Source organism: Typopeltis vanoorti, chromosome 10 (assembly GCF_054136105.1).
Source record: "Typopeltis vanoorti isolate ZY-2024b chromosome 10, IOZ_Tvanoo_1.0, whole genome shotgun sequence".
Classification (NCBI taxonomy): Eukaryota; Metazoa; Arthropoda; class Arachnida; order Uropygi; family Thelyphonidae; genus Typopeltis; species Typopeltis vanoorti.
The window spans coordinates 13052207-13075668 of NC_143558.1; the positions used below are offsets into that span (position 1 = coordinate 13052207).

Here is a 23462-nt window from a genome sequence, read left to right on the forward strand (position 1 = left end):
CCACCAGTATCAACCTGCAATAATTATTTTCCCTCTTGCTTGTCAGATAGCAGAAAAATTCTCTTGGATTAGCTTTGACCTGAGTGGCCAATCTCCTCTCATATTCTACTTTTTCTTTTTAACCATTTTTTTCACTTTTCTGGTCTGCACTTTATATTTTTCATGCATCTGTTCACTTCAAACTGTCTTGTATTTCCTCCATAACAACTTCTTTTAGAACACTGCTTGCTTAATTTCGCCGTTCGTCCATCTCACTCCTACTCTATTTAATAACTGAAATAACAATAACATCGATAACACTCCTCCCCCCTTTTTATTGTCCCTGTCACTCCTGAACACGCTATACCCGTCACACGTCACATTCAATCCCACTAGCTTTATCATCTTCTGTCAGCCATGTTTCACTAATACCAACAACCTGTGGCCTGGAAGTATCAACCAAGGCCAAAAATTCCTCCTACTTGTTCCTAATACTCCTGGCATTAGTGTTCATGAATTGCAGAAGCCCGTTAGTCCCATCCCTACTTTGATGCCTTATACTAACTATCCCATTCTGATTTGTGTCCTTCGTACTCGCTCGGGCATATTATACTCATTCATACACTCAACTGCCTCCCTAAAGTCTGCATATCTACTTCCCCCCCCCTTAATAAATCTAGTTTCCCTGAGTCTGTACATTCACTTCCACTTCATTCATCAACACTTTTTCAAGCCTCCATACACCAAATCCATTCAAATGTAAACCATCCATCTTATATAAATCCTTTCGCCCATCAAACTCATTCCACACATCCACAAATTCCACACCACTCTCCATGCATAATCCGTGCATAAAGTCATTGGCAATTATGGCCCTCCTTCTACACACTTCACTGTCATACCGTGGCAAAGTACTCACCATCCTAACTCTCTCACTCTTCTCTTTTGCTACCTCAAGTAATTCTCTCACATCTTCTATCATTTCCATTTTGTATTCTTTCAAATCATTTGTTCCTGCCATGACTATCATTTCTTTCACCCTCTGTTTTTGTGCTCTAATAGACTCGCTGATGTCCTTAATGTTCACACCCGGCTGGTACGATTTCGTCAAACTCTCAACTATCACACCTCAATAATGAATCTCCGTACAGTACTCGCTCCTTCATTTTGTTTATGTTTACGAATATTCTCTTATTTCTCGTATCAGACTTTCGCCGTTTATTAGTTGGTACGTTCGGTACACATTTTTGCATATGCTTCAGCTGCCACTTTGCTCTACATATCACTCCGCTCGACCGTGTGATCTCACTACTTGCATCTATCTCACCATTTTCATTATCATTTAAATCGTCCATTCGTTCTGTATTTTTACCTTCAATTACAATTTCAACATCACTCTCACACCTATCTGGAACTACCTTGCAATTTCTTATCACATCACTATTTTCTATATTCTGACTTTCTTTAACGATATCACTCTCGCCACCCAATCCTCATTCTCCTTATACTTTCTGCACATATTCACTCCACAATCACCATCTAACCAGACTCCAACTGCTCTCCACAAAGCATACATCTCACAGACTGCGCATTGCATAAATTCTTTTATATCCAAATTCTTAAACAAACATGGTGACCTGACCGCCATTTTTTTTAATCGGTGCTATGTGGACGCTCTCGTATCTTAAAAATAATTGAAACACAGAAAACACACAAAAATCGCACAGACACACTAAGATACGAAAAGCAAATAATACTACATAAAATTCCAGTAAAATTGCCAATGATAACATAAAATACTACTGATCTTTACAGGAGCTCTCGACAAGCCGACCATCATATCAGTGCAACAATATAGATATGATATGATATGGATATTATACCTGAGTTTATGCCTGATTACGAATTCAAACCACCACTTATGAAATAGAACCTTTTGGCAGGAAGGAATTAGATATTATTGTTAAGTGAGATTCAGGTCATGACTGCTATCTGAATCTGCACAGCACTAGCATAAGATTAATAACTGTATGTATCCCTTTTGAATTTGGACTTGTTTCCCTGAACAAAAGTCTCTTCTGTTATAGGATATTGGCTGGCACAGCATAAAAATAAATTTTGCCAATATCCGAAAAGGAAATAGTACTGAATTAATATTTTAAGGGCACAACAGTAGATTAGAAAGCAGGCTATTTAGAGGTAGAACAAGGTATGATATAGAGAAAGCAACAACATAAATATACATAACACAGTTGAAGGAAGGTAAGATAATGCCATTGCATAAGGATGCAGGAGAATGAAAGTGTCAAACTATTATTGTGCTTATTTAGTAATCTGATTGCCTTTTGTAATAAAGTAACAACAGCAGTTGATGAGGGTAAGGCATATTCTGCCATATTTTTGGATTTTTATAAACATGTTTGACAGAATTCCATATGATAAGCTGATATTAGCACATGTATTTAGATGTCAAGTTAGTGAACTGGATTGGGGATTGGCTATGTGATAGATATTTCAGAGTTGTATATTAGGGAGCGGTATCAATGAAGCAGAAAGTTACAAGTTAAGTCCCACAGGGCTAAATACTGGGATCTGTACTGTTTAACCTTTATATCAGTGATGTTTTCAATGGATTGCAGGGGGATATTCAGTTGTTTTCAGATGATGTGAAGCTGGGAAGGGTTTTATTAATACATGTATGGTATCCCTTCAAGAGGATTTAAATAAAGTGGACAGATGGGCATATCAATGGGGGGATATCAGTTTAATTCAGCAAAATGTAAATTCTTGAAGTTTGGGATACATCAATGAGAGGCTTCATCTCTGTTGGAAGAACTGTACTGGAGGAAGTGGGCAGGCAAAAGATCTTGGGGATGATGATTGATAGAAACCTGAAATTCAGTGAACATATTTCAAAGGTGGTGAGGGTAACTCAGAGGATTGCTGCAATACTGAAAAAGATGCTGATCAGCAGATATAAAAGAGCTCTCATTCCATTCAAATTCTGATTGGTCGACATTTGGACTATTCTGCTCAAATTTGGTCCCCAGGATTTTAAGAGGACAAATTAACCTTAGAAAGAGCACAGAGGTCAATAACAAAAATCATATCAGGACTGCTGAATGTTAGTTATGAGGATAGACCAAGGTAATGCAGACTGTAAAGTTTGGTATATAGAAGGAGAGGTGATATGATTGAGACATATAAACTGCTGAGAGGTACTAAGAGGGTTGAAACTTATGAGTTCTTTCATTTAATGGAAAAAGAGCAAATAGAAGGGACCATCCATTGAAGTTGTGAAAGGAAGTTATGAGCAAGAGAATGAGAAATGGTTCCTTTGGATGGAGTTGAACTGTGGAATGAATTGTCTGATAGAGTGGTGAGAGCACAAATAATGAATGAGTTCAAGGAATGGTATGATAGACTTTGTCTTTTCTTAGATAGGTCTGCCATGATGAGTCTTGTGACTCTGTGAAGATCCTGAATCATAATAATAATAAAAATTATACTTGTCTCTTTTTAAAATCTTCACTCAATGGTAAGCAAACAGAAAGTGTGTGTGAAGCCTCTTCATAACTAGGCTACTTGTATATAGAAACTGCTGACTTCACATCAATTGCCTCAGTATCCCATATGCCTTTTGGATGTTTATTTGCTATGCATTATGGGAAGGGATATAGAAAAAAAAGATATCTCATATTATTAAAATACTCTGGAAATGCTTTTGTGCTACTTGCATATCAAAAAAATATATATAACATCTGCATTAATTCAATCTTAGTATTTTTCTGAATGTAGCTCTCACTGCTAGGACCTCAACAAAGGTTACGATCAGTCTCGATAGTAGCCTTTCCCAAAATGCATAGCAACACATCTGCCTTTATCAGATTGTCATACGACAAATACATAATTAAATTGGAACAGTTGACATTAGATAACAGATGGATGTCTACTGGATATCAGAAAATTGGTAAGTTGGCATGGGAGGAACAGTATTTTGGAAGAGTAACAGCACTTGTGGTGTGTCCCAGTGGTATGTTTTGGGACAATTGTTGTTAACTTGTATGTAAATATACTGAGCTGGGGATATGTAGTTGTCAGAAAATAAGAGGAAAGTGTGGAAGACTACTATGAGGAGCAGAGCAGATAAAGCCCAAGACCTGTGTGTGTGTGGGAGGGGGGGGGTTGATGTGGATAGAAAAACTGAAGTTTAAGGACAAGGACTGTATTGCTATGGAATTAAGTCATCACATTTGATTACTGCAATGTCCAAGAGAACACTGACTTGTAGAAATAAAAAAAGGCTTTGTAGCTAAATCTAAAAGATCCATGTGTGTTCATGGGCCAGTATACCTGTTCTGAGAGATGAAAAACCTGAGTTTCGTCACAACTGTTGTTACAAAACATCATGGATTGGAATTGAACCCAGGTCTTTATAAAGGCTTCATCTATACTGACTTAGCTAAAGAGGCTCTCTCTGAATTACTGCGTGTAATGTATATATTATATATACATTTGAAAAGCACAACTCAAGGGTAACCAAGATGATATTTGGCCTATGGAATTCATATGAGGACAGGTTAAAGATACATGGTCTTCTGAAATATAAAAACAAGAGGAGATGTACCAGAAACCTAACACTACTCATGTCATGCAGTCTCCATACAAACTCTCTCTACTTATACTCTCTCCTTTATACTATACTCTCTCTCTTCCCTTTCACCTCTCTTTTCTTTTGCTTCTCTGACATATTTATAGATATAGCTATATGTTGAAGATGTTAGCCACATATCTGTATAATGTTTGTGGAAGACTACTCCTCATAGTAGTCTTCCACAAACATTATACAGATATGTGGCTAACATCTTCATTGTGTTTCTATAAATTAGATATTGTGTTTCTATAAATGAATTCTACAGAAAGGGAAATAATGAATGGACTGATGAAGGATTTTAATAATAATATCATAATAATAATGTTGCAGGAGATGTGGAAAATGAGGCACTGGGAATCATATATTTGAGTAGTGAAGGGTGAATCTATTTAAAAAAAAGAATAAGTATTGTGGATGGAATGATCTCCTGAAAAAAGGCCCCATAGAGATTATGGTTGTAGCAACAACAACAATAATAATACTGACATTACATCATATTAAATTATCTAAAGTCATATCACAAGTGAATGAAGGAAGTATCTATCTCCAGATCAGAATTGAAAAAAGGTACTCACTTGAGATTTTGACCATATGTTGAAGATATGAGCTACATAGTTGTATAATGTTTCTGCTTCTTTGATGTTGTGTTTCAACCAATGAGCCCTGCAGGAAGGAAAAGTTAAAAGAAAATAACAATTATGTAAATATATTATGTAAATAAATATACATATTATATAAGATAATAAACGAAATGTTGGAAAGTGTTAAAACTTACCTCTGCAGATCAACATATTTAATCAGCAGTGGATAGTATGCATAAACATCTCTAACCAGCATACTGTATTCCTGCAAAAAAATAAAATAAATAAAATAATATAAAAAATGACAGTCAATAAACTAGAAAGTACTGTTAGCAATAACACATAAATTATCCTGTAGTATATATATATATATATATATATATATATATATAATATGTATGTATGTTTAAACTAATGTTAATATTATTATCTTCTATATGTTTCCTCCTATATAGATTATTTTGACATTAAAACTTAAATTTTTTTATGTTCACATTAATTTTATTAATGCTAATATCAAGATCAGATAAAATTAAGATAATAATGTAGAAACAACAACAACAAAAAAAAAAAAAAAAAAAAAAAAAAGTTCTCACTAGCATTTCAGTCAGATATGTAGGAGGACATCAGAGAAAATGTTTGACTTGATCATAAAATATCTAACATAAACAAAATGTGAGGTTTTAGAATTTGGGATACACAGATGGGATGATTCATACTCACTTCATGGGGGTTATACTGGAAGAAGTGGAGGAAGAAAGGGATCTTGGGGTGATTGTGGATAGTGATTTTAAGTGCCAAGGACATATTGCAAAGGTTGTGAAGATATCTCAGAGAATTGCTGCAATGTTGAGAAGAACATTGACCACAAGAGATAAAAGTGTGGTGGTCCCATTGTATAAAGCTTTAATCAGAACACATTTGGATTTCTGTGCTCAGATCTGGTCACTTGGATTTGAAGGGAGAGGGGCCTGAAACATATAACAAAAATGATATCAGTACTGTACACTGTTGATTATGAGGATGGAATGAGGACATGCATTATTTAATATTTTTGGACCAGAGTTAACTGCAGGTAATTGAAACCGAAGAAAGCGAACCCCCGGATGGGGGAGGACTACTGTAAATATAAATACAGTGTAGATTTTTTTCAAGAATTGTTCGTTGTCATGAGTGCAGCATATATGTATGTGGTAAAATATGAAAAATGTTTTTCAGAGCAACTGAATATGAGATAACAGAAGGTAGGGTCTGAAAAAACTGAGATATTTCGTTGGACTGCAGATTAATGCAAACAGACTGATGGAAGGAAAGGAAAGCTAGTGTAGCTGCAGATGTAAAAGACTGTATGAATCACTGAATGAAAGAAAGAATCAATAATGAGACAGAAAAATAAAATGAATCAAAAAAGAAGTAGGAATGAGGAAATTAAAGCAAATGAGAGTGTGGAAACAAAACTAAGGAATGATAGAACAAGTGGGAGAAGAGAAACTGCAGAAGTGAAAAGAGAGTGCAATTGCCAGGATGCTAGATATAAAGAACGCATTGAAAAGAATGAAAAATGAGATGAGGAATATGAGCAATAAGATTAGAGGTCTGATGGATAGGAATGAAAGAGTGCAAAAGGATAGAATGAAGGAAACTACAGGAAAAGGGTGACAAATGAACTCGAGGGTAGGGATGAATGGGGAATTCCATTATTCCACAAGTCTGTTAACTAGGAAGAAGAATGAGCAATAGTTTTTGGAATATCTTTGAAGAATTATATACGCATATCATCAAAATTGTTTAATTAGTGAGACTAAGACTGAATGAATATTAATTATCGAAGTTTTTAGTAGGTTAGTAGAGAATTCTGTGAATAGCAGTAAGCAGTTAATGATGGTAAAAACCACCAGATGCACAGCAAGAAAATCAAGTGTGTTGAGTGGTGTGGATATTATTAAGACAGTTCATTGTTGGAAGTGTAATATTTATGTGTGGGCAAATATGACAGATGTGTTTGTTGAGAGATTAAACAAAAGAAGTGAGGTGATGATGGTCTGCAGAAAGTGTAATATATTACTGAACTTCAGTGATCTGAATGAAATTCGTGCTTGGGCAATGAAAAATACCAGATGAAATGCGAAAGGCAGTAATGGGTGTAAAACTAAGAAAAACAGCCAGAAGAGTGAGCATGAGAATATGAGTGCATAGAATATGATTGTGAATATGGAAATAATTTAAAAAGGGAAAGTAGGTGTAAATATAGAAGCAGAACTGAGCCTAACTGACAAAACAAGAGTTGGCTTGACTGCAAGAAAAGAAGAAAGATAAACTGATGGAGCAATAGTGGGAACGATTGCTGGAACACAAGAATTGAAGAATGAAATAATTAAGGTGAGAAATGAGATAAGATGTACACAATTAAATTAGATGTATGTGTGGATATGAATGGGAGAGTGCAAAAGAATAAAATGAAAGAAAGTTGAGAAAAAAGCACTAAATGAGTACACTCAAGAGTAGCACTATATGGAGATTCTATTATAAAAGACGTGATAGCTCAGAGGGTGCACAAGGTCTACTTTCCAGGAGGGAGGATGAACAGAGAGATTGAGGAGCTGGATATGAGAAGTAAGCATGCAAGGAAGTAAATGGCTATGGTTGTACCAAATGATTTAGTAGGCATAGGAAGAATGTCAGATAGATATCAGGAGATTATTGGGAGGATACTGAAAGACAACAGTGTGGTAAGAAGAGGAGTTTGTGTGTTGCTCAGGTAAGATGAGTTATGATGGAAAGCGACGATCTTGAAATCTTGAATGGAATGTTAGCAGAAATGTGTGAAGGGAAAGGAGTGCTGTTTGTGAATGTGTGGAATGAGTTTGAGGGTTTGTAATGAGTTTCTAGCAGTTGGGTGCTGCTATAGACCAGGTGATGGAATAGATGGTGGAGATAGTATGCATAAGCAAATAGAAGAAATGAGTGGAAGGAGGGTAATTTTTATGGAAGATTTCAACTATGGTAACATTGATTGGAAGGAGGAGAGGACATATGGGAGGAAGGAATTGGATTTTATGCGGTTATTAAGGGATAACTATCTGCGACAGCATGTAATGGAAAATACTAGGGTTCAGAGAGTGCTTGACCTAGTAATTGCATCTGAAAATTTGGCTGTAATGAATATGACCACGTTGCCACTAATTGGTGAAAGTAATCATATGGTCTTGACTTTGGAGGTGGCTAAAGGTGTGGAATTTACAATTAAGACAGGGTACATATGGAATTATTGGGCTGATAAGTATGACAAGCTTAGGAGTTTGATTGGTTCACTGCCATGACATGTAAAACTGCAAGGGCTGGATGTTGAAAGTGCATGGGAGGGGGTTAAGAAGTGTTTGCAGGAGGCAATGGCTGACTGTATACCTAAAGTCCGAATAATAAATCAAGTAGGGTTAAATGGATGAATAATACCATTAAGCTGCAAAAAAAGAAACAACTGTGGAGGGAATTTAAGGATAAAGGTGACTGGCAGGCACATGAATGGTATAAAGCACAGGCCAGAAGTGTAACAAGTGTGGTAAGAAAAGCAAAAGCAGATTATGAAAGATGATTAGCCATGCAGGCTAAAGAGAATCCCAAATCTCAGAGAATTGCTGCATATGTTGCAAGTAAAAGAAAAACATGTATGTGGCACAATGATTTTAAATAATGCTGTTGGTAGGGAGGTAACCGAATCAGTTGATATAAAGCTGGAATTAATCAGAACACACTTTGCCAGAGTATATCTGTGCTCAGGTAGTGACATGGTCACTTGGAATTTGAAGGGAGAGGGGCCTGAAACCATATAGCTTATACTGTACACTGTGGTGAATTATGAGGATGTGAATGAGTCTGTTACAAAACCTGCATTATTTAATACATCTGTGGGACCAGATGGTATAACTGCAGGTTAATGTCAAGAAAGCGAACCCCCGGATGGGGGAGCGACTACTGTAAGATATAAATACAGTGCCCTTGGCCATTTTCTTTCAATTTGAATTGTATCGTTAGTCCTGAGGGGGTGCAGCATATATGTATGTGGTAAATAGTTCCACTGGATAAAACAATGTTTTTCCAATAGATGCCAAACTGGAATATGATGAAAACAGATACTGTATGGGTCTGACAAAAACTGAGATATTTCGGGTAGATCATGCCTCAGATTAACTTGCTCAAGTTTTATAACACAGACTGATGGAACTGGATAAGGAAAGCTAATGGGTTTAGCTGCAGATGTAAAAGACTGTACTGAATCACTTGAATGAAAGAAAGAATCAATAATGAGACAGGATACCAAATAAAATTTTAATCAGTAAACTGCAGCATATGGGGAATGAGGATATAGTGTTGGTGAGATCAGTAAACTGCAGCAGTGTGGATATAGGGTTGGTGAGATGGATAGGAACAAGTGGTTGATGAAGAGAAACTGCAGGAAGTAGAGTCCAAAGAGACGGCCTGTGACAATTGCTGCAGGATGCTAGATATAAAGAATTTGTTCATTGAAAATGATATAGGAAAAATGAGATGAGGAATATTTATTTGCTGATGATGCAAGATTAGAGGTCAATAGTAAGTGGATAGGAATGTCAAAGAGTGCAGGATGATTTGGATAGAATGAAGGAAACTGGGCTAAGGAAAAGGGATGACAAATGAATGTGGCAAAGTGTAAAGGGATGAATGGGGTAAAAAGACTAGCAGCAGTATATTCCACATTGGTGGAACTGTTAACTCCAGGAAGATTGACGAGGCCAGGGATTTGGGAGTGTTGGTGCGTAGGGAATATCTTTGAAGAATTATATACGGGGCATATCATCGCAAAATTGTTTAATTCAGCTGAGACTAATCACTTGAATGAAAAATACTTTAATTATCGAAGTTTGTTCCATTGTATCGAGCCTTAGATAGAGACCCTATTCTGTGACCACTAGCAGTAAGCCCAGTTAATGATGGTAAAAACCACCAGGGTTTCTTCTTGATGGCACAGCAAGAAAATCAAGTGTGTTGAGTGGTGTGGATATTATTAAGACAGTTCATTGTTGGAAGTGTAATATTTATGTGTGGGCAAATATGACAGATGTGTTTGTTGAGAGATTAAACAAAAGAAGTGAGGTGATGATGGTCTGCAGAAAGTGTAATATATTACTGAACTTCAGTGATCTGAATGAAATTCGTGCTTGGGCAATGAAAAATACCAGATGAAATGCGAAAGGCAGTAATGGGTGTAAAACTAAGAAAAACAGCCAGAAGAGTGAGCATGAGAATATGAGTGCATAGAATATGATTGTGAATATGGAAATAATTTAAAAAGGGAAAGTAGGTGTAAATATAGAAGCAGAACTGAGCCTAACTGACAAAACAAGAGTTGGCTTGACTGCAAGAAAAGAAGAAAGATAAACTGATGGAGCAATAGTGGGAACGATTGCTGGAACACAAGAATTGAAGAATGAAATAATTAAGGTGAGAAATGAGATAAGATGTACACAATTAAATTAGATGTATGTGTGGATATGAATGGGAGAGTGCAAAAGAATAAAATGAAAGAAAGTTGAGAAAAAAGCACTAAATGAGTACACTCAAGAGTAGCACTATATGGAGATTCTATTATAAAAGACGTGATAGCTCAGAGGGTGCACAAGGTCTACTTTCCAGGAGGGAGGATGAACAGAGAGATTGAGGAGCTGGATATGAGAAGTAAGCATGCAAGGAAGTAAATGGCTATGGTTGTACCAAATGATTTAGTAGGCATAGGAAGAATGTCAGATAGATATCAGGAGATTATTGGGAGGATACTGAAAGACAACAGTGTGGTAAGAAGAGGAGTTTGTGTGTTGCTCAGGTAAGATGAGTTATGATGGAAAGCGACGATCTTGAAATCTTGAATGGAATGTTAGCAGAAATGTGTGAAGGGAAAGGAGTGCTGTTTGTGAATGTGTGGAATGAGTTTGAGGGTTTGTAATGAGTTTCTAGCAGTTGGGTGCTGCTATAGACCAGGTGATGGAATAGATGGTGGAGATAGTATGCATAAGCAAATAGAAGAAATGAGTGGAAGGAGGGTAATTTTTATGGAAGATTTCAACTATGGTAACATTGATTGGAAGGAGGAGAGGACATATGGGAGGAAGGAATTGGATTTTATGCGGTTATTAAGGGATAACTATCTGCGACAGCATGTAATGGAAAATACTAGGGTTCAGAGAGTGCTTGACCTAGTAATTGCATCTGAAAATTTGGCTGTAATGAATATGACCACGTTGCCACTAATTGGTGAAAGTAATCATATGGTCTTGACTTTGGAGGTGGCTAAAGGTGTGGAATTTACAATTAAGACAGGGTACATATGGAATTATTGGGCTGATAAGTATGACAAGCTTAGGAGTTTGATTGGTTCACTGCCATGACATGTAAAACTGCAAGGGCTGGATGTTGAAAGTGCATGGGAGGGGGTTAAGAAGTGTTTGCAGGAGGCAATGGCTGACTGTATACCTAAAGTCCGAATAATAAATCAAGTAGGGTTAAATGGATGAATAATACCATTAAGCTGCAAAAAAAGAAACAACTGTGGAGGGAATTTAAGGATAAAGGTGACTGGCAGGCACATGAATGGTATAAAGCACAGGCCAGAAGTGTAACAAGTGTGGTAAGAAAAGCAAAAGCAGATTATGAAAGATGATTAGCCATGCAGGCTAAAGAGAATCCCAAACAGTTTTTTTGATATGTTGCAAGTAAAAGAAAAAATGTATGTGGCAGAATGATTTTAAATAATGCTGTTGGTAGGGAGGTAACCGAATCAGTTGATATAGTGGAATTAACGAGCGAGCACTTTGCCAGAGTATATCATCCAGGTAGTGACATTGCAGGAATAAACGAACCAATAGCTTATATGGGAATTGTGGTGAATGAAGTGGAGGTGAATAGTCTGTTACAAAACCTCAATGTCAATACATCTGTGGGATTGGATGGTATACCAGTTCATGTCATACGTGAAGCGACTAAAGAATTGTCAGTGCCCTTGGCCATTTTCTTTAATTTGAGTCTCGGGTATGGATTAGTCCTGAGGGGGTGTAAAGAGGGGAAAATAGTTCCACTGGATAAAACAATTTTCCAATAGATGCCAAATGGAAAGATGAAAATAGGATACTGTATGGGGGACACCATGGCTTTGTGAAGGGTAGATCATGCCTCAGTAACTTGCTCAAGTTTTATAACACAGTGACGGCCGAACTGGATAAGGGTAATGGGTTTACAGTGATTTTACTGAACCTTGCTAAGGCCTTTGACAGGATACCACATGGAATTTTAATCAGTAAACTGCAGCATATGGGGATGGATATAGTGTTGGTGAGATCAGTAAACTGCAGCATATGGGGATGGATATAGGGTTGGTGAGATGGATAGGAGGGTGGTTGATGTAGAGATATCAGAGAGTGGTTTATTCAGGAGTAGAGTCCAAAAGACGGCCTGTGACTAGTGGTGTGCTGCAGGGTTCTGTTCTTGGACCACTACTGTTCAATTTGTTCATTAATGATATAGGAAAGGATCTGAGAGGGAGTGTTTATTTATTTGCTGATGATGCAAAGTTGGGTAGAGCAATAGTAAGTGCACAGGATGTCAAAATTTTGCAGGATGATTTGGATAGTTTGGAGGACTGGGCTAAGGAGAATGGATGTCAATTTAATGTGGCAAAGTGTAAAGTTATGCATTTTGGGGTAAAAAGACTAGCAGCAGTATATCACATTGGTGGAACTGTACTCCAGGAGATTGACGAGGCCAGGGATTTGGGAGTGTTGGTGCGTAGGGAGTTGAAGTTTACGGGGCACATCGCAAAAGTGGCTAAATCAGCTCATCAAATCACTTGGTTGCTGAAAAATACTTTAACAAGCAGAGACAAACAGGTTATTGTTCCATTGTATCGAGCCTTGATAAGACCCTATCTAGACCACTGTGCCCAGATATGGGCCCCAGGGTTTCTTCTTGATGGGGAGGAGGTTGAGAGGATTCAGAGACGAGTGACCAAGATGACAGCAGGTCTATGGAATGAACCTTATGAGAACAGGTTGAAGATTTTCAGGTTGCAGAAATTGGTTGATAGGTGGAAAAGGGGTGATATGATTGAGACATTCAAAATACTGAAAGGTTTCTATAAGTTTAATTCAGAAGATATTTTTGAGAATAGGACTGGTGGTGGAGGACTAGGGGGCCATACATGGAAGCTGGGCAAGAGTGTGGTTAGCAAGGGTGTTAGAGCTAGGTTTTTTACTTGGAGAGTGGTGAATAAGTGGAATAAGCTGCCAGGGTCTGTTGTGGGTGCCATGACTGTGAATGAGTTCAAGGCGAGGTATGATAGATATGTGAATGTCGAATGTTGTTCTTGACATGATATTAGGGCCTCCCTCAATGAGTCTATTGACTCCTTGGATTTGCCCGTAATAATAATAATAATCTCATCTTTCTTATACCCTCTTTTACCTTGCGGTGTCGAGGGTCCATTGATCATCAGACCTCACTCTGTTTACAGGATAAGGTGGTCAGCCTTATGCCCCGGTGTATCCTATGGCCTGTAATGTTGAGTTCTCAAGGCCAGTATGCCTGCTTTGCGGGATGAAAAACCTCAGAATAAACTGGGGAAAAAACCCTGCTGTCCACACACAAGACTGGCTAACTTTGCTATGGCTGAGGAAGATCCTTCAGCTCCTCACGTCACCGACGGGAATCGAACCTAGGACACTCCTTCCCCAGGCATATGGTTGCGAAGCGCATAACTATATGCCTGGGGAAGGAGTGTCCTAGGCTAACTAATATTAGGCTAACTAATAATAATAATAATTACTAACTAATAATAATAATTAAAAAAAAAAATTCTGAGTTTCATGAGTGACTGGCTATCAGATAGGTAACAGAAAGTTACCTCCCATGTCAATCCTGTAAATATCTCTCAACAGTTTAAATGTGTCAATCATGTCACCCCTTCATCTTCCATCCACCAAACTTTGCAGATTGCATTTCCTCAGTCTATCCTCATAACTAACAATGTAGCGTGTTGATATCATTTGGTTATCTGCCTTTGTATCCTCTCCAGGCTTAATTTATCCTCTTCAAATTCCAGTTACCAGATTTGGACAGAATATTCCAGATGTGGTCTGATCATATGAAATAACCACTATTTTATCTCTACTGGTCAAAGACCATCTCAGTATTGCAGCAATCCTCTGAGTTGCCTTCACTACCTTTGCAATATATGCCCTAAACGTAAAATTTTTATTAACAATCGCTCCAAGATCTCTTTACTCATCTTCTTCTTCTTCTTCTTCTGCAGCTTCTCCCACTTAAGTGGGGTCACTGTTTGTTATGAGTCTCCTCCACACCTTCCTGTCTTGGGCTGTCACCACATCCAAGTTCTTCATCTTCAAGTCCTCTTCTACCAGCTCCCTCCATCTCTTCTTTGGCCGCCCACGCTTCCGCCTTCCTTGCACATCCATCTGCATGACCCTTCTTCCCACATATTCGTCCTCCCTCCTCATCACATGACCAAACCATCTCAACCTTGCCTCCTGTATTTTCGCTCCTAAGTTCGTAACTTTCACTGTTCCCCTGACATAGTCATTTCTCAGATGATCCTTTCTGGTCACACTGCACATCCACCTAAGCATTCTCATCTCTGCTACTTCCATCCTGCTAATGTTATTTTTCCTCAGGGCCACAGTTTCTATAGCATATGTCATAGCTGGCCTCACTACTGTCCTATAAATTTTGCCTTTCAGATTGATCGGCACCCTCTTATCGCATAACACTCCAGCCATCTCCCTCCAGTTCCTCCAACCTGCTTGTATCCTGCATCCCACTTCCTTCTCACCTCCTCCATCTTCTTCCACTGTCGAACCTAAGTATCTAAAGTCTCTCACCTTCCTGATGACATTTCCTTCCAGCTCCAGGTCTGTCTCCTGGCCACCGCCCACTGCGCAACACATATACTCTGTCTTACTTCTGCTCAGTCTCATACCTCTCTCTTCCAGTACTTTTCTCCATCTTTCCAGTTTAGTTTCCGCTTCTTCTCTTGAATCTACACACAGCAAGATGTCATCTGCATACAACATTGTCCAAGGTGCATCTTCTCTCACCTCCTCTGTTACCACCTCCATCACAATATTAAACAGAAACGGACTTAATGCTGACCCTTGATGCAAGCCAACTGTTACTTGAAAACTTTCTGTCTGTCCCAAACAGGTCCGAACACTTGTCTTCACATTTCTGTACATTTCCTGCACCAACCTGACATATTTCTCCGGTACCTTCTTCTCCCTCAGACACCTCCAGACTTCTTGCCTTGGCACTCTATCGTATGCTTTCTCCAGATCAATAAATACCAGATGCAGCTCCCTTTGTTTCTCTCGATATTTTTCAATCATCTGTCGTAACCCAAAGATAGCATCTGTTGTTGATCTACCAGGCACGAAGCCAAATTGTTCCTTTGCAATCTCCACCTCCTCCCTCAATCTACCATCAAGAACCCTTTCTAGGATCTTCATTGTGTGGGACATCAACTTTATTCCTCTGTAATTTTTACATTCTTGTGCATCCCCTTTACCCTTGTAGATGGGAACAAGAGTACTCTCCCTCCATTCCTCAGGTATATTTTCCTGTTGGCAAACTTTCATGAACAGGTCCCACAGCAGGTCAATTCCCTCTTCCCCCAGTGCCTTCCATGCCTCCACTGGAATTCTGTCGGGGCCCACCGCTTTTCCATTCTTCATCCTCTTCATGGCCTCCGTCACTTCCATTCTACTGATGTTCTGCACCATCCCCTCAGAAGGCTGCCCATCTCCTCTGTGAGTCCTTGCATTTTCCTCATTCAGAAGTCCATCAAAGTATATTTTCCATCTGTTTCTTATGTCCACATCCCTCCATAATACTCTTCCTTCAGCATCTTTGATCTGCCTCACATGTAAGATGTCCTTAGCTGCTTTATTTCTACACTTCGCTAGTTGGTAAATTTTTCTCTGTCCTTCCTTTGTATCTAATTGATCATACAGATCTTGATATGCCATGGCCTTCGCCTGTGCCACAACTCTCTTGGCTTCTTGCTTTCTCTGTTTGTACACCTCTCTGTCCTCTTCCACTCTTGACTCATCCCACTTCTGCTTTGCCTTCCTCTTAGCTGTCGCTGCCACTTGTACATCACTATTCCACCACCAACCCTCCTTCTGCTCTCTAATCTTTCCAGATGTCTCACCAAGCACCTCGATTGCACAGCTCAGGATTACTTTTGAATTATGTTTCCACCAATCTTGTACACTTTCCAGTCCATCCAAAATCCTCTCTAACACTCTCTCCCTAAAACGATTCCTCACACTCTCTTCTTTTAAGCGAAACCACTTAATTGTCTTCATCCCATGGCAACCAGAAGTTCTTATCTTCGATCTTATTTTAAAGTCTGCGCACAGCAGTCGGTGTTGTTGTGCTACTTGATCTGTTGGAATTACCTTATAATTTGTCACAACCTTAAGATGTTTTCTTCTAGTCAAACTGTAGTCAATTTGTGAGCTGTTGTTACCACTTCTAAATGTTATCAAATGTTCTTTCCTCTTGAAGAAAAACGAGTTCACAATTGCCAGATCAAATGCTACTGCAAAGTCCACAACCCTCTCTCCTTCCTGGTTCATCATTCCCACTCCGTGGCCACCATGCACCCTTTCACAGTCTCTATTCTGTCTTCCTATGTGCCCGTTCAAGTCTCCTCCGACAATCACCATCTCATTTTCTTCCAATTCCCTCATTTCTTCATCTAACACGTTCCAGAACTCATCTTTTTCCTCTGCTGTACAGCCAACTTGCGGGGCATATACACATAATACGACCACCCGCTCTTCTCCAAGACCCAATTTCATTCACATGATCCTGTCGTTCCTTCTACCCACGTCCAGTACTTCACCCTTCATTCTGCCACACACCACAATTCCTACACCATTTCTTCCCTCGTTATTCGCTCCAGAGTAGAACAATTTATATCCATCTCCCAGTTCCTTTGCCTTTCCCCCTTTCCACCTTGTCTCCTGCACACATAAAATGTCCAACTTCCTCTTCCTCATCATGTCTGCCACCTCTCTTCCCCTTCCAGTCATGCTTCCAACATTCAGTGTTCCCACTCGCAACATCCTCTCCACCTGTCATCTCTTTACTCATCCATTTCCTCTAATAGAATATGTGTCCTCCCATCTGCAGATCCCAAATTCCAAGACCTTACATTTAGCTGCATTAAACTGATATACTCATTATTCCAGCTAATTCAAATCCCACTAAAGAGCCAAAACATTAGCACTATTACTGATAACACAGTCCAACACAATTTTTGCTGACTTTTATGAAACTTGTTTTTTACTAATTTGGGTGCGCTGATTTCAAATATCAAACCCATTTTTCTCTACCACGTCAGGTTTTTCCTCTATGGCATTTTCTTTTTGCTAATTTGTAAGTTTTTGATAGTTTTATGGAGGCAGTACTATTTAGAGGATCAAAAAAATCGATTTTTTAATATTATTTTCTGAAAGTATGTACTTTTAAAAATCTGTTCCTAACTTTTTATCAAGAAATTCGAAAAATTCCTGAAGATATAGCCTATTATTCAAAGCGGTGCGCAGATCAGAATCGGAGTGCTCACCGCTCTCGCTTGTTAGTAAACGAATAAATGCGTAAGAACCTGCAATGGCACATACCGGTGCTTTGAATGTGAGAGAGGCCGATAATTAGATACATAACTACTTAACAATATTCATTAAAAATTACAAGAATATTTATAAAAAAATAACAATTTTACTTACACATGAGTTTCAGGGAATAAAGTTTTGTTTGTAGCAATTTCTGCTGCGTGTTCTGCTTTGGCAATCCCTTTGAATACTCCAACAGTAGTCGGCCATCATGTGAGAATCCCATCTTCCTTGGTACCGATCTTCCATAGTTTTTAAGTCTTGATGAAATCTTTCGCCTTGTTCATCGTTTACAACACCTAAATTCCCGGGAAATCTATCAAGATGACTGTATAGGAAATGAAGCTTTATGCTCAATGTTGCAACCTAGGCGCTGGAAATTTTCAAGTACTGTTTCCACTAGATCTTTGTAATTACACGCTTTTTTGTTTCCAAGAAAATTATTCGCAACCATCATAAATGAAGTCCAGGCCTCTTTCTCAATTTTGTTCATAGAGTTGATGAAATTTGGGTCTCTCATTAAAGTTCTAATTTGCGGTCCATCAAATACACCAGCTTTAATTTTTTCATAACTAAGTCATGGAAATTTTTCACATATGTATTGGAAACAGTCACCTTGTAAATCTAAAGCTTTAACACACTGCTTCATAAGACCTAGTTTGATGTGTAGAGGTGGAAAAATGATTTTTTTCTCTGTCGATTAAAGGTTGATTTATAACATTCTGTTCTCCAACATTCAAGGATATTCTAAGAGGCCAATGTTTCTGACTCCAGTGTTGGTTTCTAGCTCGACTATCCCAGAAGCATAGAAAACACAGAAACTTTGTACATCCTCTTTGAAAGCCAAGTAAAAAGTTCACCATTTTAAGATCCACACTGATGATCCAGTTATGGTCTGTATATTTTAATAACTTCAGAACCTTTTTAATATCCTCATATGTTTCCTTTAAGTGGACTGAATAGCCAATAGGAATTGAGCCATATACATTCCCATTGTGTAGTAAGACACACTTGAGACTTCTGCTTGAACTGTCGGTAAATAAATGCCACTCATTTGGATGATATTGTACAACACTCATTTCAGTTAGTAAACCTGACACATTGTTACAGTAAACAAACCCACACTTGTGTTTAAAATATTGTACAAGATTACTTTCCCTGCTACGATAAAAAGTTATCTTCATATCTTGCTCCAGTAAGTTTTTTTCATTTAATCTTGAAGCTAACAATTCCGATGATTCCTTTGATAGGCCCAAATCTCTTACTAAGTCATTCAATTGCGCTTGAGTAAAACATTGCAGTCCAGAACTAGAAATTAAATTTTCATTGTCTAAATCAACATCCTGGTCTTGCTCCTCAAGAACATCTGGCATATCTTGATCATGCTCGTTCTCAAGTAAAGGAAGTCCTTTATAAATTGGCACAGCTATTTCTTTGGAATGAGCAACTGGCCAAATTGCTGAGTCGAGATTTGGATACACAATTTTTTTCTTATTCTTCTTCTTATAACCAGAAGTCTGAACTAAACAAAAATAGCAATCATCTACGTGATTTTTCGGTTCACGCCAAATCACTGGAATGCCAAAAGCTAATTTTTGGCATTTTCCCTTGCTCCACTATTGTAAATTTTCTATACATGACTTACCACTTTATTTGGAGCCCATGAATTGTCCTGATCTGCAAGTTTTACGTCAAAGTATGCAAAGTACACTTTCTTAACGAAGTCAGTGATATTTGTCCTTTGACTGGGAACAGTAAAGCTGCCACAAATGTAGCAGAAGGAATCTACACTATTGACACATTTGAGTAGTAGACATGATGTATTTTCTTCACTGCCGACTAATATGCAATTAACAAGACAAAAAAAACCAGAGATTTTATTGAAACGTTATAAGCGCTCAACATACTTTCACGATTGACTGATTTCGATCGTTCTTTGTCCGCTATGATGCATATAGCATTCATTTGTTTTAGGCAGTTGTCATCGCCTACTTTTCATCACCTAAATGTATTAGGTCAGTTATCGGCCTCTCTCGCATTCAAAGCACCAGTACATGGCGTTGCAGGTTCTTACGCATTTATTTGTTTACTAACAAGCGAGAGTGGTGAGCGCTCAGATTCTGATCTGCCCACCGCTTTGAATAATAGGCTATATCTTCGGGAATTTTTCGAATTTCTTGATAAAAAGTTAGGAACAGATTTTTAAAAGTACATACTTTCAGAAAATAATATTAAAAAATCGATTTTTTTGATCCTCTAAATAGTACTGCCTCTTAAAAACTATCAAAAAACTTACAAATCAGCAAAAATAAAATGCTATAGAGGAAAAACCTGACATGATAGAGAAAAATGGGTTTGATATTTGAAATCAGCGCACCCAAATTAGTAAAAAAACAAGTGTCAGATCATAATCAGCAGAAAAATTTTTTTTTTTGTTGGCCAGTATAATTCTTCCAAAGGTCACATTATCTGCAAATAACTGAATATTGCCTTGCAACTCAATGACAACATCATTGGCAAATGTTAAAAAGCAAATGGGTCCATGTGGAATTCTGTTTCTGATATTCCTCTTCTTTGATACTGCTCTGCCATATACAACCATCTGATGTCTATTAGACAGCCAATTTCCAATCACTTCACTATTCCGATATCTAACCCCCTTGTGTTGCAACTTAAATATCAACTTATCATGAGGCACACTATCAAATGTCTTTGAAAAATCCCCCAGAAATAGTAAGATGGCAGCATGTGACTTTCCTTGTCTATCACTCTTGTCACTTAATATAACTCCAACATATCATGGATTGGAGTTATATTAAAAAAAAAAATCACTCAATGCAGACCTTTATTTTATTTCTTCTAATTTGGCAGAAAATCCTAACTTTTTAAAAGTATGAAGTGATTTGAATATATCACTGTTTATAAATGTTACTTACATCTTGTAGCTGTCCTTCTACTTGGGAAGTATCTTCTGTAGATGATTTTAGATAACCTCTCATTAATTCTTCTTTATGAAAGGCAGCTTCTGCTCTATTGTAAACCTTTTCTGCAAGAGGTAGTACTGGATCATCCAGTAATTCTTCAGAGGAATTTATAACAATTTGACCAGCATGAGCTGTAATAGAATCAGATTATAATTTATATTTCTCACAAAGTAGCATAAAAAATAAATTCATTGTTCTGGGGCAAGGAAATAATTTTGAAATACTTAAATATATTTAGCATATTTCTGCTAAATAGAATCTGTTGATTCTGTTTAGCAGAAATCAACAGAATCATACAGTAACATATACATAAGAATGTGTTCTTGCACCCAAACATCATTAATCAAACCAGAAGTTTTAAAATCCACAAAAAAGAACACCTAAGTGACACTGATAATGAAACAAAGAGAAGACAAATTCGCTTCCCACATATTTAAAGAACACTATGAAATGGATTGGCAATCTACCTCTGTGCCATACCTACAGGACAACTTCCTGTTGAGGAGGTTGGGTCTGGGTCTGGCTCCCACTGATGAGACCTCATAAAGGTCAAAACCAGTCTGGGTAGTGACCCTTCCCATAATGCATAGCATTATACAGGTCCGTAAGGATATATGCTTTGCATTATGGGATACTAAGGCAAGTGATGTGAAGTCATTAGCTTCTATATATGAGTTGTCCAGTTCTACATATGAGTTGTCCTGAAATTGCTTCAGGCGCAAGCTTTGTTTGCTTACACTTGGATAAAGGATTAAACCAGGAATATAATTTCTTGGCAGCTTTAATTTATGAGTATACATAAGAGAGAGAATGGTAAGCCTAATTACCTCTCTTTATTGGATTCTGCACTTCCACCATCTCATTTAGTTGACTAGTGATCATTACTCCTCAATATGTAAATTTAGGAGTAATGACCACTTTTTCCATTTCAAAGTTCCCATTTGTATCATTTAACCAAGTCTGCCTGGTGTTAATAAGTATTTCAGTTTTTTGTTGATTAATTTTTAGCCCTATTGCTTGGGCTAATTTTTCTAGTTCCAAATATGTTTCTTTTGCTTTCTGTTTGGGTCTTGCCATCTACATATACTACAATCTTGTACACCTCTACACCCTCTACAGAATCATCTTCTTCAGTTGTCATTGGTATTTAATTTTGAGTTACAGAGGTAATGTTCTTATTTAACAATTCATGGAAATATTCTCTCCATCTTTTTTTTTTTTTTTTTTTTTACAATTTATTATTATTATTTTGTTTGTTTGTTAACATGTTTCCTTGTCTCTCTCTCTTGCATATATCTACCAGGCTTATATCCACCTTTAATTTGCTTAACGGTATTATAAGCTTGTCTAAGATTGCTCATGTTCTTCATTTCTCATTCTATTGTACATATCATTTTATTAAGGGCTTGTCTTTTTTTCCCCTTGGCAGATTTTATCTGTTTCTTGTCTCAGCTATTTATATTTTTGTTCTTTTTGTGCACTCAGTCTGGTTGGCCGAGTGGTTAGCGTATCCACTCTCCACCCAAAAGGCTGAGGGTTCAAATCCTGCGTGGGCATGGATTTGAACTAAATCAATCACAAACTAAAAAATGTTTGTGATTGTCTGTGAAAATACAAGTGGTGGTGTTGGGTGGTAGATGGCATTGGTGTATATGTTCAGTGGTGGAGACAGAGAGTAGGTGCCCTCTCTCGATGAGTCTTGAGTCTCCCTGAAGGTGTCATGTAATAATAATTAATCCTAGTTGGTCTTGTGGTAAATTCTTTGTATGCTTTCTTCTTTTTATTAGCACTTGAATACACTCTTCATCAAACCAATCTTTTTTCTTTTGCATATTTTCATATTCTAGAGTTTTTTTTAACAGTATACAGATTTTATTATTTATTGTATATCCAGCTTCTTTCTATATTTTGTTCTATATCTATATTTTCAGCTTCTATTTTTTACTTTAATTTTGTTCTAGAAGTTTGTTTTAACTTCAATTTCTTTAAGCTCTTTCAAGTTAAACTTTAGTGTCCTTTCATGTCTTTTTTTTGTTTCTTCACTGATCCCTGGAAGTTATGAAAGGAGGCTGTGCACAAGAGGGTGAGGAGTGGTTTCTTCGGATGGAGGGTGGTTGAACCTTGGAATGCATTGCCTGATAGAGTGGTTGGAGTGGGAATGGTCAATGGGTTCAAGGAGTGGTATGATAAATTTTGTGTTTCCTAAAAACGACCTCCCATGATGAGTCTTTCGACTCCATGGAGGCCTGGATAATAATAATAATAATATATTTAATTTTGACCAGATAATGATCTGAATCACAGCAAGCTCCTTCATATGATATCCTCAATTCATGACACTTGATCTGATCTTTACATTATATAAGCACATGATCAATCTGATAAAATGTTGCACCATCTGGGAATGCCCATGTCCTTTTATGGATGTCTTTATGATGAGAGCATGTAGAAGATATAACCATATTTTTGCCTATAGCAAAATCTATTAGTTTCTATCCATTATCATTAGAGTGTGTATGGGGACTGTTTTCCAATTGTTCTTTTA

The 23462-nt window shown here is 37.6% G+C and overlaps 1 protein-coding gene across 3 annotated transcripts in view; it reads right to left on the minus strand.

Annotated features, from left to right (window-relative positions):
• Positions 1-23462, minus strand: part of RyR (Ryanodine receptor) — a 1703288-nt gene that overhangs the window by 596033 nt on the left and 1083793 nt on the right. For all 3 annotated transcript variants that reach the window (XM_090399345.1, XM_090399347.1, XM_090399344.1), the window contains exons 76-78: positions 20870-21048; positions 5409-5479; positions 5209-5296 (exon numbers count right to left, since the gene is read on the minus strand). In XM_090399345.1, the coding sequence (XP_090255471.1) occupies positions 5209-5296; positions 5409-5479; positions 20870-21048 (338 nt within the window). The remainder of the gene's footprint in view (positions 1-5208; positions 5297-5408; positions 5480-20869; positions 21049-23462) is intronic.